The sequence below is a fragment of the Xenopus tropicalis genome, chromosome 7, assembly GCF_000004195.4.
Source record: "Xenopus tropicalis strain Nigerian chromosome 7, UCB_Xtro_10.0, whole genome shotgun sequence".
Lineage (NCBI taxonomy): Eukaryota > Metazoa > Chordata > Amphibia > Anura > Pipidae > Xenopus > Xenopus tropicalis.
Window position 1 is genome coordinate 19,862,264 of NC_030683.2, and position 16,910 is coordinate 19,879,173.

The following is a 16,910-nucleotide window of genomic DNA, read 5'->3' on the forward strand; positions in this document are numbered from 1 at the left end:
TCACTGTAACCCACCCCTGCAATGTACGGTCTCCTGTATGCTCACTGTAACCCATCCCTGCAATGTACGGTCTCCTGTATGCTCACTGTAACCCACCCCTGCAATGTACGGTCTCCTGTATGCTCACTGTAACCCAACCCTGCAATGTACGGTCTCCTGTATGCTCACTGTAACCCATCCCTGCAATGTACGGTCTCCTGTATGCTCACTGTAATCCATCCCTGCAATGTACGGTATCCTGTATGCTCACTGTAACCCATCCCTGCAATGTACGGTCTCCTGTATGCTCACTGTAACCCATCCCTGCAATGTACGGTATCCTGTATGCTCACTGTAACCCATCCCTGCAATGTACGGTATCCTGTATGCTCACTGTAACCCATCCCTGCAATGTACGGTATCCTGTATGCTCACTGTAACCCATCCCTGCAATGTACGGTATCCTGTATGCTCACTGTAACCCATCCCTGCAATGTACGGTATCCTGTATGCTCACTGTAACCCAACCCTGCAATGTACGGTCTCCTGTATGCTCACTGTAACCCATCCCTGCAATGTACGGTCTCCTGTATGCTCACTGTAACCCATCCCTGCAATGTACGGTCTCCTGTATGCTCACTGTAACCCATCCCTGCAATGTACGGTCTCCTGTATGCTCACTGTAACCCATCCCTGCAATGTACGGTCTCCTGTATGCTCACTGTAACCCAACCCTGCAATGTACGGTATCCTGTATGCTCACTGTAACCCAACCCTGCAATGTACGGTATCCTGTATGCTCACTGTAACCTAACCCTGCAATGTACGGTCTCCTGTCGGAAAAGGACCACCTTTACACTAGCATTGCACAGGGATCCCTAAGTGAGTTGATGATAATGAGGCGATAGCATTATTAATGCCTATTGCCAGAAATGAATTTATTGTAACACAAATCCTGTCCAAACTGTGTCCGTTGAAACTAGCGATTTGGCAAAACAGATCCTAATTTTCATTCCTACTGATCCATCGTGCACAAAAGTGTTCTCCTACAATTGCATTGGGATTCTAGGGTAAAACACTCCATACTGGCAAAAAATCATTGTGATGTCTTTCCAACATTGCTTTTTGATTAATACGCCTGTTTGTTAATCATTGCATTCTACTCCCCCCATCTCTGCCTTAAGACCATAAATGGCCAAATTTGGCCTGGCAGTTTGGACTATATGATACAAATACTACAGAAAATGTGATTTTTGTTTTCCAAATCAATTGACCTCTCCCGGATTTGGATTGTCCCTGGAGGGGCTGCCACTCTCCTGCGTTCCTGTATATGCGAGTGAGTGCACATAGTGTCCCTGCAGTGCCTGACCGGCCCACGCAGTGGATTTTTACTGCCTATGAGGCCTCTGAGCTGCTTTTCCCACTGGGGACCTAAGGTAACATGGAAAGATCCACTAATGACTTCTCCTGATGGAAAGCTGAATTGTCTCCTTCCAACCCACACCCCCCTCTGGCACATCCAGCTTCCTCTCGCCCTCCCCAAAGCCCCTCGCTGTAACCCCTTTATTGCCACTCGGGCAGACTCTGCCAGCTGTGGTGTCAAGCAAACACTGTATAAATGTGAGAGTCGCTCATTAGGCTGGAACAGTCGTGATCACAAGGCTGGAAAGCTGTGGAGGAAAATTATATTTGCAGAACTCTGTGTGTGTTTCCAGCTGGAAACTCTATATAGGGAGTCCAGATATGAGTGTTGCTGATGTCTTTCCTAACTATTCACACTATGGCAGCCATTTCTCCTTATCACATCTTGCCTTACTAATACACATTATATCACAATTACAGCATGCCCTATACTAGGGCTGTCACCTTTTCTGGAAAAGAATACTGGTCTTTCTATATTTTTATGTCTTGCGTATTAATAACATTGGCATCAATCATGATTTTTACCAGCCAGGCCGGTAAAATACTGGCCAGGTGGCAACACTACTCTACACATTATGCCACTGTTGCTTTCCCCCATTTACTAATACCATATTGCCCAACTATATACACAATCCCACAGTTACTGCCCTCACCGATGTAGCTAGCCACACTGAGAGTATTCATAGGCAACCTTTCATGCTCCTGCTGTTGTAGAACTGCAAATGCTGGCACTGACTTCCACCAAAGCAGACGAGGATGCTGGGAATTGTAGTTTTACATCAGGTGCAGGAGCATATTTTCCATTCTGTACTGTTTTAGTCTCATGGGTATTTTCCATTCCCATGTAGGTCATCCCCATTACACAAACAGGTACAGACCCCCTTTCCTGCAGTTGTGCCTCGGAGCTATATATCATCCATTCTAATTGACAGGGGGGGCTTATGTAATGCAGAAATTCTCCAACTATGGCCTCCCAGGAGGGATTAAATAATCCTGAAATACATTTGGGGTTGTTATGTTGGAAAGTCCTGCCATAATGTCAGGTTAACTGTTAGGACCATGTCTTGATGAATTTAGGCAGAAGTTGAGAAAATGTTGGAATTGAATGTCATGTGACAATATATAATGCGCCCCAACTAAAGCACATGTAAATATGAGAACCTGTTGTTGGACTATAACTCTTACCAGAAGTCTCACTCGTAATATCTCTCAATAGATTGCCTATAATAAACTTCTGTTAGAACCTTGAAGGTGAAGAGATGGGAACAGATAGCTACACAGCTTACATTTACTTAGTCACATTGCTTTTCAGTGTTACAAATATGTAGGGAAATGTTATTGAGGGGCTTTATCTCCAATTTAAGATGTTCAGTTTCCATAAAAGGACATGCAGGCTTGTAGCCCCTTCCTTTATACAGTGTGGGGCCCCAAGTTTCTTCAGCTCTGGGGTGTTCCTTGCAGGCTTGTAGCCCCTCCCCTTATACAGTGTGGGGCCCCAAGTTTCTTTAGCTCCCAGGTGTTCCTTGCAGGCTTGTAGCCCCTCCCCTTATACAGTGTGGGGCCCCAAGTATCTTCAGCTCCCAGGTGTTCCTTGCAGGCTTGTAGCCCCTCCCCTTATACAGTGTGGGGCCCCAAGTATCTTCAGCTCCCAGGTGTTCCTTGCAGGCTTGTAGCCCCTCCCCTTATACAGTGTGGGGCCCCAAGTTTCTTCAGCTCCGGGGTGTTCCTTGCAGGCTTGCAGCCCCTCCCCTTATACAGTGTGGGGCCCCAAGTATTTTCAGCTCTGGGGTGTTCCTTGCAGGCTTGCAGCCCCTCCCCTTATACAGTGTGGGGCCCCAAGTATCTTCAGCTCTGGGGTGTTCCTTGCAGGCTTGCAGCCCCTCCCCTTATACAGTGTGGGGCCCCAAGTTTCTTCAGCTCCGGGGTGTTCCTTGCAGGCTTGCAGCCCCTCCCCTTATACAGTGTGGGGCCCCAAGTTTCTTCAGCTCCGGGGTGTTCCTTGCAGGCTTGCAGCCCCTCCCCTTATACAGTGTGGGGCCCCAAGTTTCTTCAGCTCCGGGGTGTTCCTTGCAGGCTTGCAGCCCCTCCCCTTATACAGTGTGGGGCCCCAAGTTTCTTCAGCTCCGGGGTGTTCCTTGCAGGCTTGCAGCCCCTCCCCTTATACAGTGTGGGGCCCCAAGTTTCTTCAGCTCCGGGGTGTTCCTTGCAGGCTTGACATACTGCGCACTAGAAGTTGTTGTGCCCCCCTTACCTGGTAAAGTCACCACAGCATTTAAAGAGACAGAGTCATATTAAATGCTTTCAACCTTTATAAAACATATTTATAGAACTTTATGTGCACTTAAGTAATAACCCAGCCCCCAATTTAAAGGGACATACATTGTATGTCATTCCACCCAGTTCTTTAGAGATTAATTTTCTTTCTTCAACTTTTCCAAATCATCAGGGTTTAATGCTCCGTTAGTTAACCCTAATTTGTTTCTCAAAACTTTTACATTCATATTAATATACCCTTGATAGTGACATCTTTTTTCCATGTATTCGCTTCTTCCCCAGGCATCAATTCATTTAATAAATTGCAGCATCAACCTCTCCGTTGTGACATCAGCTTTCCGCCATACAGACTACTTGCATTTCCCAGCTGTTCCTCCATATAGATTTATGATTTACATAGGCTTCAAGCTGCTCATCATACACCGGCCATGGCTGGTTTTTCTCTAAAATGTCCTTCAAATGACACTCAAGTATAATTAAATCACTTGTGGATTCTACTGTACCTTCTGTTCTATGTTACTTCCCAATGCAAGTGGGTGTTACAGACTGCTTGTGACGTACTTCTTCCCTGTATCAATCTCCCAAAGGTATCAATTTATGAGTAAGAACTCATAACACCAAACTCTCCGTTGTGATATCTCCTACAGCTTTCTGTCATAACAGACTACCTGCGTTTCCCAGCTGTTTCTCCAGCATACAGATTTATGATTTGCACAGGCTTCAAGCTGCTCATTATATACCAACCATTGCTATTTTTTTCCAAAGTGGCCGTCTATTGACTCTCAAGTATATTTAAAGGAAAACTATACCACCAGAGTGGAGGAGAAATACTTAACCAACAGATTTTGTTTCTATCGTATTAAGTGACCTATTAAATAATCTTCCCAAACTGGAATATATATATCAGTAAATATTGCCCTTTACATCCTTTCCCTTGAGCCGCCATTTAGTGATGGGCTGTGTTCTCCCTCAGAGATCAGCTGACAGGAAATAACTGTAATAGGAAGTGGTGTGGGAGCAAAAGACAGAACTCTGTCCATTAATTGGCTGATGGGGCCTAGCATGTATGTGTGCCTTGGCTTGTTTGTGTGCACTGTGAATTGTATGATCCCATGGGGCGGCCGTTAACTCTTAAAATGGCAGTTTTCTATTTAGCATTACCAGTACAATACAGGTATGCTCGGGACCTGGGGTGTTCTTGATAAGGGATCTTTCCGTAGTTTGGACCTCCATAACTTAAGTCTGCTAAAAATCATTTAACCATGAAATAAACCCAATAGGGCTGTTCTGCCCCCAATAAGGGGTAATTATATCTTAGTTGGGATCAAGTACAGGTACTGTTTTATTATTACAGAGAAAAGGGAATCATTTAACCATGAAATAAACCCAATAGGGCTGTTCTGCCCCCAATAAGGGGTAATTATATCTTAGTTGGGATCAAGTACAGGTACTGTTTTATTATTACAGAGAAAAGGGAATCATTTAACCATTAAATAAACCCAATAGGGCTGTTCTGCCCCCAATAAGGGGTAATTATATCTTAGTTGGGATCAAGTACAGGTACTGTTTTATTATTACAGAGAAAAGGGAATCATTTAACCATTAAATAAATCCAATAGGGCTGTTCTGCCCCAATAAGGGGTAATTATATCTTAGTTGGGATCAAGTACAGGTACTGTTTTATTATTGCAGAGAAAAGGGAATCATTTAACCATTAAATAACCCCAATAGGGCTGTTCTGCCCCAATAAGGGGTAATTATATCTTAGTTGGGATCAAGTACAGGTACTGTTTTATTATTACAGAGAAAAGGGAATCATTTAACCATTAAATAAACCCAATAGGGCTGTTCTGCCCCAATAAGGGGTAATTATATCTTAGTTGGGATCAAGTACAGGTACTGTTTTATTATTACAGAGAAAAAATTGGAATTATGACACCCCATTTTTTGGGCAACAGATGGGGGTTATATCAGAAATTCTACTGCCTAAGCCTGTGTAATATGCAGCAAGAAGGTGTAATAACCAGTAGCAACTTTTGAAATGTTTGATTTAAATAGGTGAATATTAAATGCTTCTTGATGAGTGGTCACTATAAATGATAAGAACTATAGTAAATATTGCACTCTATGACACATAACCCCTAGTCTGAAAATTGGGCATATCCTAGTCCTCTTTTCACTAACTTGCAGCTCTCACAATAGACCCCAGACACTGCAGTGCTCCGTCTCTCTGCATGGCGCCGCTCTCTTTTTTTGGAGGCTGCTTTGCCTCTACACAGTCAGATTCATTTTCATTTTTTTTCCACTTTTCCCCTCAGTGTTGCACAGCAGCTGCCAAATTCTAAGTTCCCAGCAACAGTTGTTATTATAATATGAAGAAATAAATCTAAAGAAAAATTTTCAATGCAGGGTCAGACTTGGGTGTCCGAGGCCCAGCGGTGCTACCACCCAACGGGCCCCCAACCCAGTCACACCCTGTTCCTTACACTTGCAGCCAGCATGTCCCCCCCTAATGCAAATTGTGCACCCCTATCACGCGGCCTTACTTTTATTTGTGGCACAAGTTCAAGGCAGGGAGCAGACCTGGGCCGGCTGGGGGCCCACTGGGTTTTTTCCCCGGTGTCTCACAGGGCCATTCTGACCCTGCTCTAATGCAAATTTTTTCTTAACAATTCCTTCTTCCAATCAACTTTGGAGCCCAAGTTTAACCATTTGTTGAACCCCTATACTTTGTCTTGCTAGATGTCAGGCCATGGGGGCTCCAGGGATAGGCAGGCATATCTTGCCAGCCTCTCCCTCTAACTGGCTGACTTCTGCCAGCTGCCGCTGTAACACCTTTCTACCTTTCTTCCTTGTTCCATTTCCCCCAGTATTTCATGGGACAGACTGACCTCCAAGTATTTTGTGACACAATATGGCACCCAGACATTTCATTACACACTGTGGCACTTATGTATTTAATTACTCTGTGGCCCCCGTGCATTTCATGGGACACTATGGCACATTCTGGCCCTCAAGCATGTCATGACAAACACAGTGACAGCCCCTGCAAGTACCCCTGGGACAAGTACTCTAGAGGGGGACAGATGGAGCTAGGTGGGTATGCCACTGTGTAGGGCCCAAAAGCTTCAACTGGCCTAAAACCAACCCCTTTACACTTGAATTCATTTGCTAACACAGGCTGGATTCAATGTTTTTACCAAACCTTACTGGCAGGTAGGGTTGCCACCTGGCTGGTATTTAAAAATGATTCTTCATGCCAATGTTATTAATAGAACAATAACATAAAATATAGGAAAGCCGGTATTTATTTCAATAAAAGGGGGAACCCTACTGGCAGGGTGAACTTACCCCTCTCAGTCTCCTTGTTGGGGCACAGGACTGCTACCTGGCATGTCTGTCCCTTACTACTGCAGCTGAACCAATCACTACTCAGAATCCTGAGACCCAGGCTCCTGGCAATTACAGAGCTTCCTTATATATCATCCTGGACTGAACCATTCCTGTGATAACTACAGGGAGGATACACTCTAATGATTCCAACTGTGAGCAGACCATTTTCCTCACACAGAATTGAGTAGTACTCTGCCATCTGTTTTATATGTGTGCTAATGAATAATGACTGAGCCATGTAAGATAATGAGGGAGCTGTGTTTACAAATGTGAGCTAATGCCCTTGTGGGAGAGTGAGCAAGCTGCCAATAACCAACTGCACGATGGACAAAGTGGGCCTGTGGCTATTTTTTTTTTAGTACAAAAGTGTATTGCCTTAAAAGTTGCAGTCAGTATTTCAATCTTCTCCCAAAATGGCAGCCATGAGGTAGTGCCTTCCTAGTAACCCAGGTGTGATGCTGGGAATGGGAATTTGTTTCCAGTTAAACAGCAGAGAAGTCTGGCGAGCTGACTGAGACGACAGCGCTAATTAGGAGTTTCCACTGCTGGAAACTGCTGTCATTTGTTCATCTCATTGCCTGTTCCCAGTTGGGGGGCTGCCACAGGCCAGCCATAATATCAGAAATATGTGAGGGGGTGGGAATCTCATAAACACCTCTTCTCTAAATAAATACATGTAAAGCAGTGTTTTTATTTTGTGAAATGGGGTGATCTGAGTTCAGTTATGAATTCAAATGAAGGCAAAATATTTCATGTGTTTTAATCATCATCCGCGGAGCTGTAAATGAAGGTGTGTACACACCAGTAATCCCATTAGAGCGGATTTAATGAAGTGATGTTAGATAGCCCCTGCAGGTTCCACTTATCTGCAAGGTTCTGGTGTTTAGGAGCTGCAAATCCTGGCACGGAGGGGCCAAAATATAAATCAGGAAGGTCTATTTCTATCCTTCTAGCTGTCCTCCTTACCTCAAACAGTTCTGCATTCTAATTGTAAAGGGGCAGGACTTACTGGAACAGAGGAGGGTTTAGGGCTGATTGGTTTGGGGTGTGTGGCAAAAAAAAATGTTAGGAAGGCACAGTTTGCAAAATAAAAGTGTATCCCCATTGCCACTAAGCACCCATGTTTCACCCATTAATAACATTACCACCTCTTCCATCCCTTACCAAAATTGTTCAGCCCTAGCCACGCCCCTTTTTGGCCAGATCATGTCCCCGACTGTACTCCATGCTCTGGCTTTTTTTTGAGGAGTCTTGGATGATGCCTTTGATGCACCTTTCAGTGTTAAGGGGTATGCTTTAATTTGGGTACAAATTACAGAGGTTGGGTAGGTTTGGCACCTTTCCATTGGACTCCATACCAACCTGTAGGGGGAGGTACTGATTGGTGATGTCATGGGTGGGGGGAATGGTTGGCTCTGTGATATCATGAGGGGGAGAATGCGTGGATCAGTTCAAGAATGTGTTGGGAGAGGGGATGGAGGGCTTAAAAGTATATATCAGAAGGGTGATAATTTGCTGCAGGTCACTGGGTAAGGTGGGGCTCAGTCAGGGTCGGACTGGGCCGCCGGGACACTGGAAAAAAACACCTGGCGGTGCAGACCGATCCCCATAGGTCTCCCTCCCCCTCCCTGATGCACCGATTTTAGGCACTCTTGGGGGAGGGGGTCGAACGGGTTGGCGGGTTTGAAAGGCCGGGGCCATTGGGGGGGAAGGGGCCCCCAAGGCAGAAGCCCCAGTGGGCTCTGCGCCCCCCAGTCCGACCCTGGGCTCAATAAGACTCAGTGTGGGTTGACTGACAGCCGGTACATTTTGTACTTGACTAAGTTAATATAGACTTTAATTTTTAAATATAAAATAAATAACCCTAGATTCCCAAACTGTGGGAACTGGCTCTCCTAGGGGACATATTTATCAAAGGGTAAAAAGAGAGTTTGGCACAGTTTTCCTGAAGGAAATTTCACAGCTCTTTATTCACTTGTACAGAATTGTTTAGAAGTGTACTATTTATCAAATGTGAACTCCAGGCCCGGACTGGCAATCTGTACAGGGCTGTGGGGGCTGCTGTTTAGGCCTATTTTGTATATATTCCATTTTGTGCTGGTATTAGTTCATCAGACCATGGAAAATACTGACCCACAGTCTGTTTCCCAATAAACGTAATAAATAAATAAATGTTAGGTGATAGGTGCCCTTTAACCTTCAGTTCCCTGCCACTTACAATGTTTGGATGGACCAGAATTTTGGGCTAAATTTTATACATGAGACTGTACCTTGCGTTAGTAAATTATAACCCATAATAGCTATAAATGTATGAACCACATCTGTTTCTTTTTTACTTGCCGTGGATCATTATTAACCGCGCTGCACTGCCTGTTTTATCATTCCTCACATTCCAGCACTCCTTATTTCCAAGCTCTCCTGCCCCTGTTCTTAAATCAGCTGCTGGCTTTACATACATATCGTTTAGGCCCTGCCGTTTCAGATGGCTTTGTTGTATTGACCTCACTGCTCTTTCCTGCTGCAAACTCACTCATGCTGCAAACAGTAGGTTTTTATAAAAAAAAAAGAAGCATTACAAAGGAATAGACATTTTTATTGGCTGTGTATACAGCAGGTTAACCCTTTCCTTCAAAAGCTGGTGTGAACTTTATTGCGCACAGAGAAAGGCAGGGATGCTGAAGGTAATGAGTAAAAGTGGTAGTGGTAGTTACTAATGTATCTATGACTTTCTAATTTTTTAATAAAACTTGACATTAATATTTTACTCTTTGTTCTAAACAACATATTTAGAATATTTATAAATAAGTGCTATTTTATCCCTTCTTTATCTCTGCTGCAGATGCCATAAAGTGATTAAGGTGCTTCCTATACGTGGGTATTTATATCAGTGATATCCTATTAAGCACACACTCCCCTATTTTACAAACCCCAAATCATCTTGTGTTCTGCCTAAGGATTAAGCGTGTATTTCCCCGAGTAATTAACAGTTGGGTAATTAGAAGCTAGCAGCGATACTGGGAGACGTTCCAGTGAACACATGCTGAGTGTAGATGCTGCCAAGATTAGTTCAGCCTCCCACGCGCTGCCTTGCTAATACATTTTATCAGTATGAGGGGCTCAGCTACCTCGGATACATTGCTGGACCTGGGGGGGGGCAGCAGGTTGTATAATATCCTGCAGAGATTTTTTAATGGTATTTTAAATATGTAATCGTGCTGTGATGATATGCAATGCTTATTGATTAATGGTTTGTGTTTATTAATTTAGCTGCTTATTCACTGGCAGCGATCGGTTTGGGCAGAGTATTGGGGTTTGCTTGGCACCGTTATAGGATCTTGGACTATAAATTAGCTTGTAAAGGGACATAATAGCCTATAGTAGCCTCATCTTACCTTAAACACAATTAAGCATTAGGGGCAGAGAATATGGGCAAAATGTTACTTGCAGCATACAGTAAAAGCTGGCCATACATGCACCGATGATATCACACGAAACCTTGTTTCATACAATATTCGGTGCCTGTATGGCACCTCGATGAGGCAACAGTTATTGTAAAAGGCTGCTGATATCGTCGACTCGCCGATCGGCCAGGATAAAAGATTTTGATCAGGAGCCATTGAAAGGCGCCCAAGCAAAATCTACATTCAGGGCTGAATCGGCAGAAGGAGGTAGAAATCCTATTGTTTTTACCTCCATATCTGACGATTCAGCCCTGAACGTCAGTGGAGGGTGGGAATGAAGATTGAAATTGCTACGTGTATGGCCACCATAAGATCTTGGGCCTCCTGGGTGCCACTAGTGCAGAGATGCAGAGATGTGGAGGGTATGTTATTTGTTAAATGCTAAATAAACTGTAAGTACCACAAGGTATAGTAAAGAGCAGTGGTGAGCTTCCCTCTGCCTCCAACCCTTTGGGGTTCTACATAGATCTGAAGTGAACTGTCAGTTGATGTCTATGGAAAATTCCTCTGCTGAGGAGAGCAATATGGCAGCCAGCACCATTAAGTATGAGAAAAGGAATTGCTAAATGCTCTTCATATTATGCTTTTATAAGTAATACTTTAGTATTGTCAGGCCTCTCCTGCCTACCCCGAGTTCCAGTCCTGACAGACAAGCAATGAAAATTCCACTATGTATTTTGTTTTTGCTCTTGTATTTGTGTGTAACCAACCAGAGTATACATTTTGGCATGAATTGTGTTTCTCAATTACCTTACAGTGGAAGTTCATCTTTGAATTAACCTTTTGTGTGATGTAAACATGAATATTTTGAGACAATTTGCAATTGGTCTTGTCTTTTTATTTTTTTGTGGTTTTTCAGTTATTTTAGCTTTTAGTTTAGCAGCTCTCCAGTTTGGTATATCAGGGGCTGTCTGGAGTCTAGGGTCTCATTTACACTAGTGATCAGGCAGCGGTTTAATTAAGAGACAAGGAATATGACTTGGAGTGGACATGCATTGAAAAATAAGTTAAAAGTAACAATAGCAATGTCATTGTAGCCTCACAGAGCAATAGTTTTTGGCTGCCGGGGTCAGTGATCCCCAGCTTGCAAGAGGTAAATAAGAGGAAGGCAAATAATTCAAAAACTATAAATAATAAGCTGCTAGGAATAGAGTTTTCTATCACATACTAAAAGTTAATGTAAAGGTGAAGAACTCCAATGTGTGGGGCTGCCCCCCTTGAGTAAAACCTTGGGGCCAGTGATGGTGAGATTAGGGGAATCTTCCCCTATGCTCTTTTACTCTTGGAAGCTTAATATCAAAGGGCAAATAGAGCGGAATCTAGGAGTTAGTATCTTTCAAAAGGAACGCTGATACATCATTGTATTATATCTGTAACCTTGTTGAGCAGATGGGGCCCAGATCAAAGGTTCAAAGGGGGCCTTGAACAAAAAAAAAATCACGCAACCACTGCTGTAAGTTAATTCACTGTATTAGCTGTTTCTTCACTTTGTGACCAGACCAACCATCATACAGCATAGTTACTCAGCACCCTAACATTCATCTGCTGATGAGTATTCCCCTGGAAGCATCAGTACATTTAGGGGACAAAATATTTGTTCAAATTTACAGTTTGAGGCGTTCCATAAAAATCAGGGTCGGACTGGGGGGTGAAGGGGCCACCGGGGCTTCCGCCCCAGGGGCCCTGCAGGTGCCCCCGCCGGCCGTGTCCCCTAATTCCCTCCTCCCCCCCCCTTGCAGGCCCCCCCTGACCCCCCTCGCAGGGCCCCTCACCCGACGCCCTCCCCCTAACGCTCGTAATTTAACGCGTCGGGGCAGGAGCGGTCGGGCAGGGGGAGCGCAGGTAAGGGCCCACTAGAGCCGGGGCCCACCGGGATTTTTTGAAACACCGATTTGTCCTAGAACTGCTCCGGTTTAGTCGTCATCAATAAAGCTGAATTTTTTTTCAATGCCCAGTGAATATAGATATTAATTTATGATCATCATGTCTACTTATCGTCCCCAGCGAGCGATGGAGATTACTGGAGGCTGCTTAACCCAGGAGAGTATGCAGTGACGGCCCGCGCGGAAGGATTCACATCCTCTACCAAGAACTGCGCGGTGGGATACGAGATGGGAGCTACGCGCTGTGACTTTATCCTGGCCAAATCAAACCTGGCGCGCATCAAAGAGATCATGCAGAAGTTTGGAAAACAGCCAGTCAGCATGTCTCTTCGCCGGAGAAGGATTAGATTCAGACTGGGGCATCATGCCTAGAATTCACCCCATACCTTCTAGAGAACAAACGTTGATAGACCTAGAACATAAAACTCCTCTGGATGCCTTAGGCTGAAGGAATACAAACAGCAAGCAACTTGCTCACTAAGCACAACCTATTCTTATGGCTGCTTTCAGTCTTTCCTTGGCTCCTTGAACTTGTATTTTATGACTGCCCTTTAAGCATATTTAGCATATGCTATGCTTTGAACATCATTAAGCCGTCAATTTCCAAAGGAGTCAGCAATGTATTCCATTTGAAAGTAGTTATATAACCAACTGCTGGCTAAGTATATGATAAAAACAACATGTATCGTTAGATAGTATCATGGGGCTGATCATCTTCAGACGTTGCCGTCTCTGGAACTACCTGTTATACATTTCCCATTCTTTGTACAAGGCACAAATGACGCCGCAGTGAGAAAGACATGTCAGACTAACCTAATGACTACAGTCTCCTCAACGGTAAAATGGAAAATTCTCTTGCTTCTGTCAAAGGAAATCAGGCTCTTCAATGTGAAATGACTGAACTCAATAGCCTTTAAAGAGAAGTGATTAAAGCACATTGTGCTTAAATCAGGGGGGATGATATTAGAGCTCCTGTATCCAGACTCGAGTGCGGTTCTTCATTTTTACTATGTTTCCCTTTGATTGTCTTCTGCTCCTTAAAGTGTTCCTGCCGAGAGATCCTGTTCTTAATTTATGGGATGTTTAATCAGTTTTCTGTTAGTGAGATGAAATGATGCATTAGTCCTTGAAGCCAGATTGATCTCTTTAGTGTACTGCCTAGTTACCCTAGAATGATTACATGCCATGTATCAGGAATTGCCTAAAGGTGTTTAAGATCTAAATAAACATGTTACAAATAGCAAAATGGAGGTCTTTCAGCCAACAATGACAATAACTATGTGGGTTTGTAGCCGCCCACCCCCCCATCCAAGGGGGACTCAAATCAATGTGTAGGAACTGGGAAGCAACTGGAGGCCAATTAAGGTAAGATTCCTGGTGAATACTGATTGGCTCTTCTAGATGTTAACCTAAGCCCATTCTGAAGACCAGCCTGCAGGATAACTATTTCAATCATTTCCTACATGTTTAACCGTATTGGACCTTAAAGAGATAACTGAACCCAGATATGGGCTCCCAACTTTACCAGACGTATGTTCTCTACTTCTACTTCCAGTACTCCTGCCATCAACTATATAGCTAGCCATCATTTTAACTGCCCCATGTCCATCCATAGGAATGATGAGTTTGGGATGTTCAAGTTGACTGTCTAAACTTGGAGCCAATTGTGGGGCTGACTCCCCAGGGGGGCTTGGAGCAGTGTCAGTGATGTTCAGACTAAAGGCAAGATATAGTGATAATTGGGGAGAATGGCTATTTGCTCTCCTAGATACTCTCCTAGATGCACCAGAAAGCCCAGCTTGGTTAGTTAAGGTGCGATTTGTGGTGAATAGGTATTTAATGTCCTACATACTTTTGGAACTATGACTAAATGACTGATACGCTGATATTTTTCTATTCAGGTATTGGACATGTGATCCAGAATGCGTGGACCTGGGGATTTCCAGATAAAGAGTCTTTCTGGTATTGGGGTCTCCATACCTTAAGTCTAAGATTGTTTTGCCTCCAATAAGGATTAATTATATCTTAGTTGGGATCAAGTACAGGTACTGTTTTATTATTACAGAGAAAAGGGAATCATTTAACCATTAAATAAACCCAATAGGGCTGTTCTGCCCCCAATAAGGGGTAATTATATCTTAGTTGGGATCAAGTACAGGTACTGTTTTATTATTACAGAGAAAAGGGAATCATTTAACCATGAAATAAACCCAATAGGGCTGTTCTGCCCCCAATAAGGGGTAATTATATCTTAGTTGGGATCAAGTACAGGTACTGTTTTATTATTACAGAGAAAAGGTAAATCATTCTTAAAAATTAGAATAATTTGTTTAAAATGGAGTCTAGGGGAGACAGCCTTCCCGGAATCCAGAGCCCTCTTCCTAACGGGTTTCCAGATAATGGCTCCCCGAAAGGTTGAACTTTTTAAAGGTTGCACCTGGCCTTCAAGTGGGGCTTGAACTGAGAAAGTTTGGCAACCACTGGTCTCAATGTAAATTTCCAATCCACCTGGCCATGTTAGTGCCTGTGTGAGCCAATTACTGGGAGCTGCGAATTCATTGTCCAACATGGGCTGTAAATCTTCTATCACTACTACAGCTATTATGATATTTACATTGTACCTGCTACAGTCTTTACCATTAAATTCCAAGGAGCCAACTATAATGTGATTCTGGCTGGTAGTCTTACTGGTTATAAGAGCAGCTGCTCAGATTTCATCCGGAATGCACTCCCCCTCCTGTGAAACAATCAGATGTGTTGGCTTTAACTCGTTCCGAGTGTGGAGCTGATACATTAGAGAAAGGCGCAGGTTTAGCAAATTACATTAACGTCTTCTGCGTTGTACGGTACTTTGATGTAAGAACTATTTTTAAGCCTCGAGTTAGGAAGTGATTGTTACCTTATATATGTTTTTGAAAATTGTAAAGGTTGGGCAATCTTGTTGTAAGCATTTATATCAGCCCGTGCCCCTCTGTGCCATAAGCATTTATATCAGCCCGTGCCCCTCTGTGCCATAAGCATTTATATCAGCCCGTGCCCCTCTGTGCCATAAGCATTTATATCAGCCCGTGCCCCTCTGTGCCATAAGCATTTATATCAGCCCGTGCCCCTCTGTGCCATAAGCATTTATATCAGCCTGTGCCCCTCTGTGCCATAAGCATTTATATCAGCCTGTGCCCCTCTGTGCCATAAGCATTTATATCAGCCCGTGCCCCTCTGTGCCATAAGCATTTATATCAGCCCGTGCCCCTCTGTGCCATAAGCATTTATATCAGCCCGTGCCCCTCTGTGCTATAAGCATTCATATCAGCCCGTGCCCCTCCTAGCTGATGTTACTACAACTCCCAAATACCAGAGGCCCCATTCTGACATGGGCAAATATTTGTATAGGATTTTGTCATTCTAAAGCTTATTCTAATGGAGCCAAGGAAAGTTGGCCCTGTTTAAAGGTGGGGCCTTGGTGCCAATTTTAGACCCCTAACCCACCACTGGCCGGGACTTTGTCTTTGCCATGACATCAATATAAGATGCAGGGCTCTGTATTCCAGTATTGATGGTGTGTAGTGATGGGCGAAACATGAAATAAACTCAATAGGATTGTTCTGCCCCCAATATGGGGTAATTATTAGTGATGGGCGGAATGTTTCGCCAGGCATGGATTCGCGGCGAATTTCTGCGTTTCACCATTGGCGGATTGTTTAGCGAAATGGATGAAAAAAATAATAGCCGTGCGACAGAACAATAGCCGTGGGCGACGAAATAATAGCCGCGGGCGACAAAAGAATAGCTGTGCAACAAAATAATAGCCGCGGGTGACAATTTTTTTTGCCACACTACATTTTCGCCGTTTTGCAAATTTTTCGAACAGATTCGCTCATCACTAATGGTGTGGCATCCCTCTGTTTACGTGACTTGCACCATTGGTGTCTGGGAATTCTATATGGGTGACCTGTTGGAGCCGAGTTCTTGTTCCAACTGTCTCACCTGTATAGCTTAGTCCCTATGGTGGATTATAATAAGGGGAGATCTCATTAGTCAGTAGTCGTGCTGCGACAAACCTTTCGACTAATCTCCCTGCAATACTATCCCACCGGCTAGAATGTAAATCGCCAGTGGGATGGCATACACGACGCTGCGATGTCTCGTTGTCTTCCGAGGATGTGTAGGGCTGGGTATAGGGTGAGGCAGCTGCCCTGCCCTATGAAGAAATTTCTACCTTTCTATCTCAGTGACATCACCTGGCCCACCAGCTGCTCTCCCTTCCTTAAGGGTGAAGACACACGGAGCTACTTAGTAGCAACTACTATACTGTGTCACAATTACTAAACGCCAGAAAATCCCCTGCCATTGACAATACTGAGAATTGCCTCTGCTAAAACACACATAGAGACAATTATCAGTAAATGATCAGCATTGTCTATTCTAGCAGCCGTGACAAGTAGCTGTTACTAGTAGCTCTGTGTGACTTCAACACTATGGAGTGCATGATAACAATATG

The 16,910-nt window shown here is 44.0% G+C and overlaps 1 protein-coding gene across 1 annotated transcript in view; it reads left to right on the forward strand.

Moving 5' to 3' along the window:
• Positions 1-13,658, forward strand: part of cpxm2 (carboxypeptidase X (M14 family), member 2) — a 59,148-nt gene extending 45,490 nt beyond the window's left edge. The window contains exon 15 of the mRNA XM_031905942.1: positions 12,534-13,658. Within this exon, the coding sequence (XP_031761802.1) occupies positions 12,534-12,784 (251 nt within the window). The 3' untranslated portion in view covers positions 12,785-13,658. The remainder of the gene's footprint in view (positions 1-12,533) is intronic.
• The last annotated feature ends 3,252 nt before the right edge of the window (positions 13,659-16,910 follow it).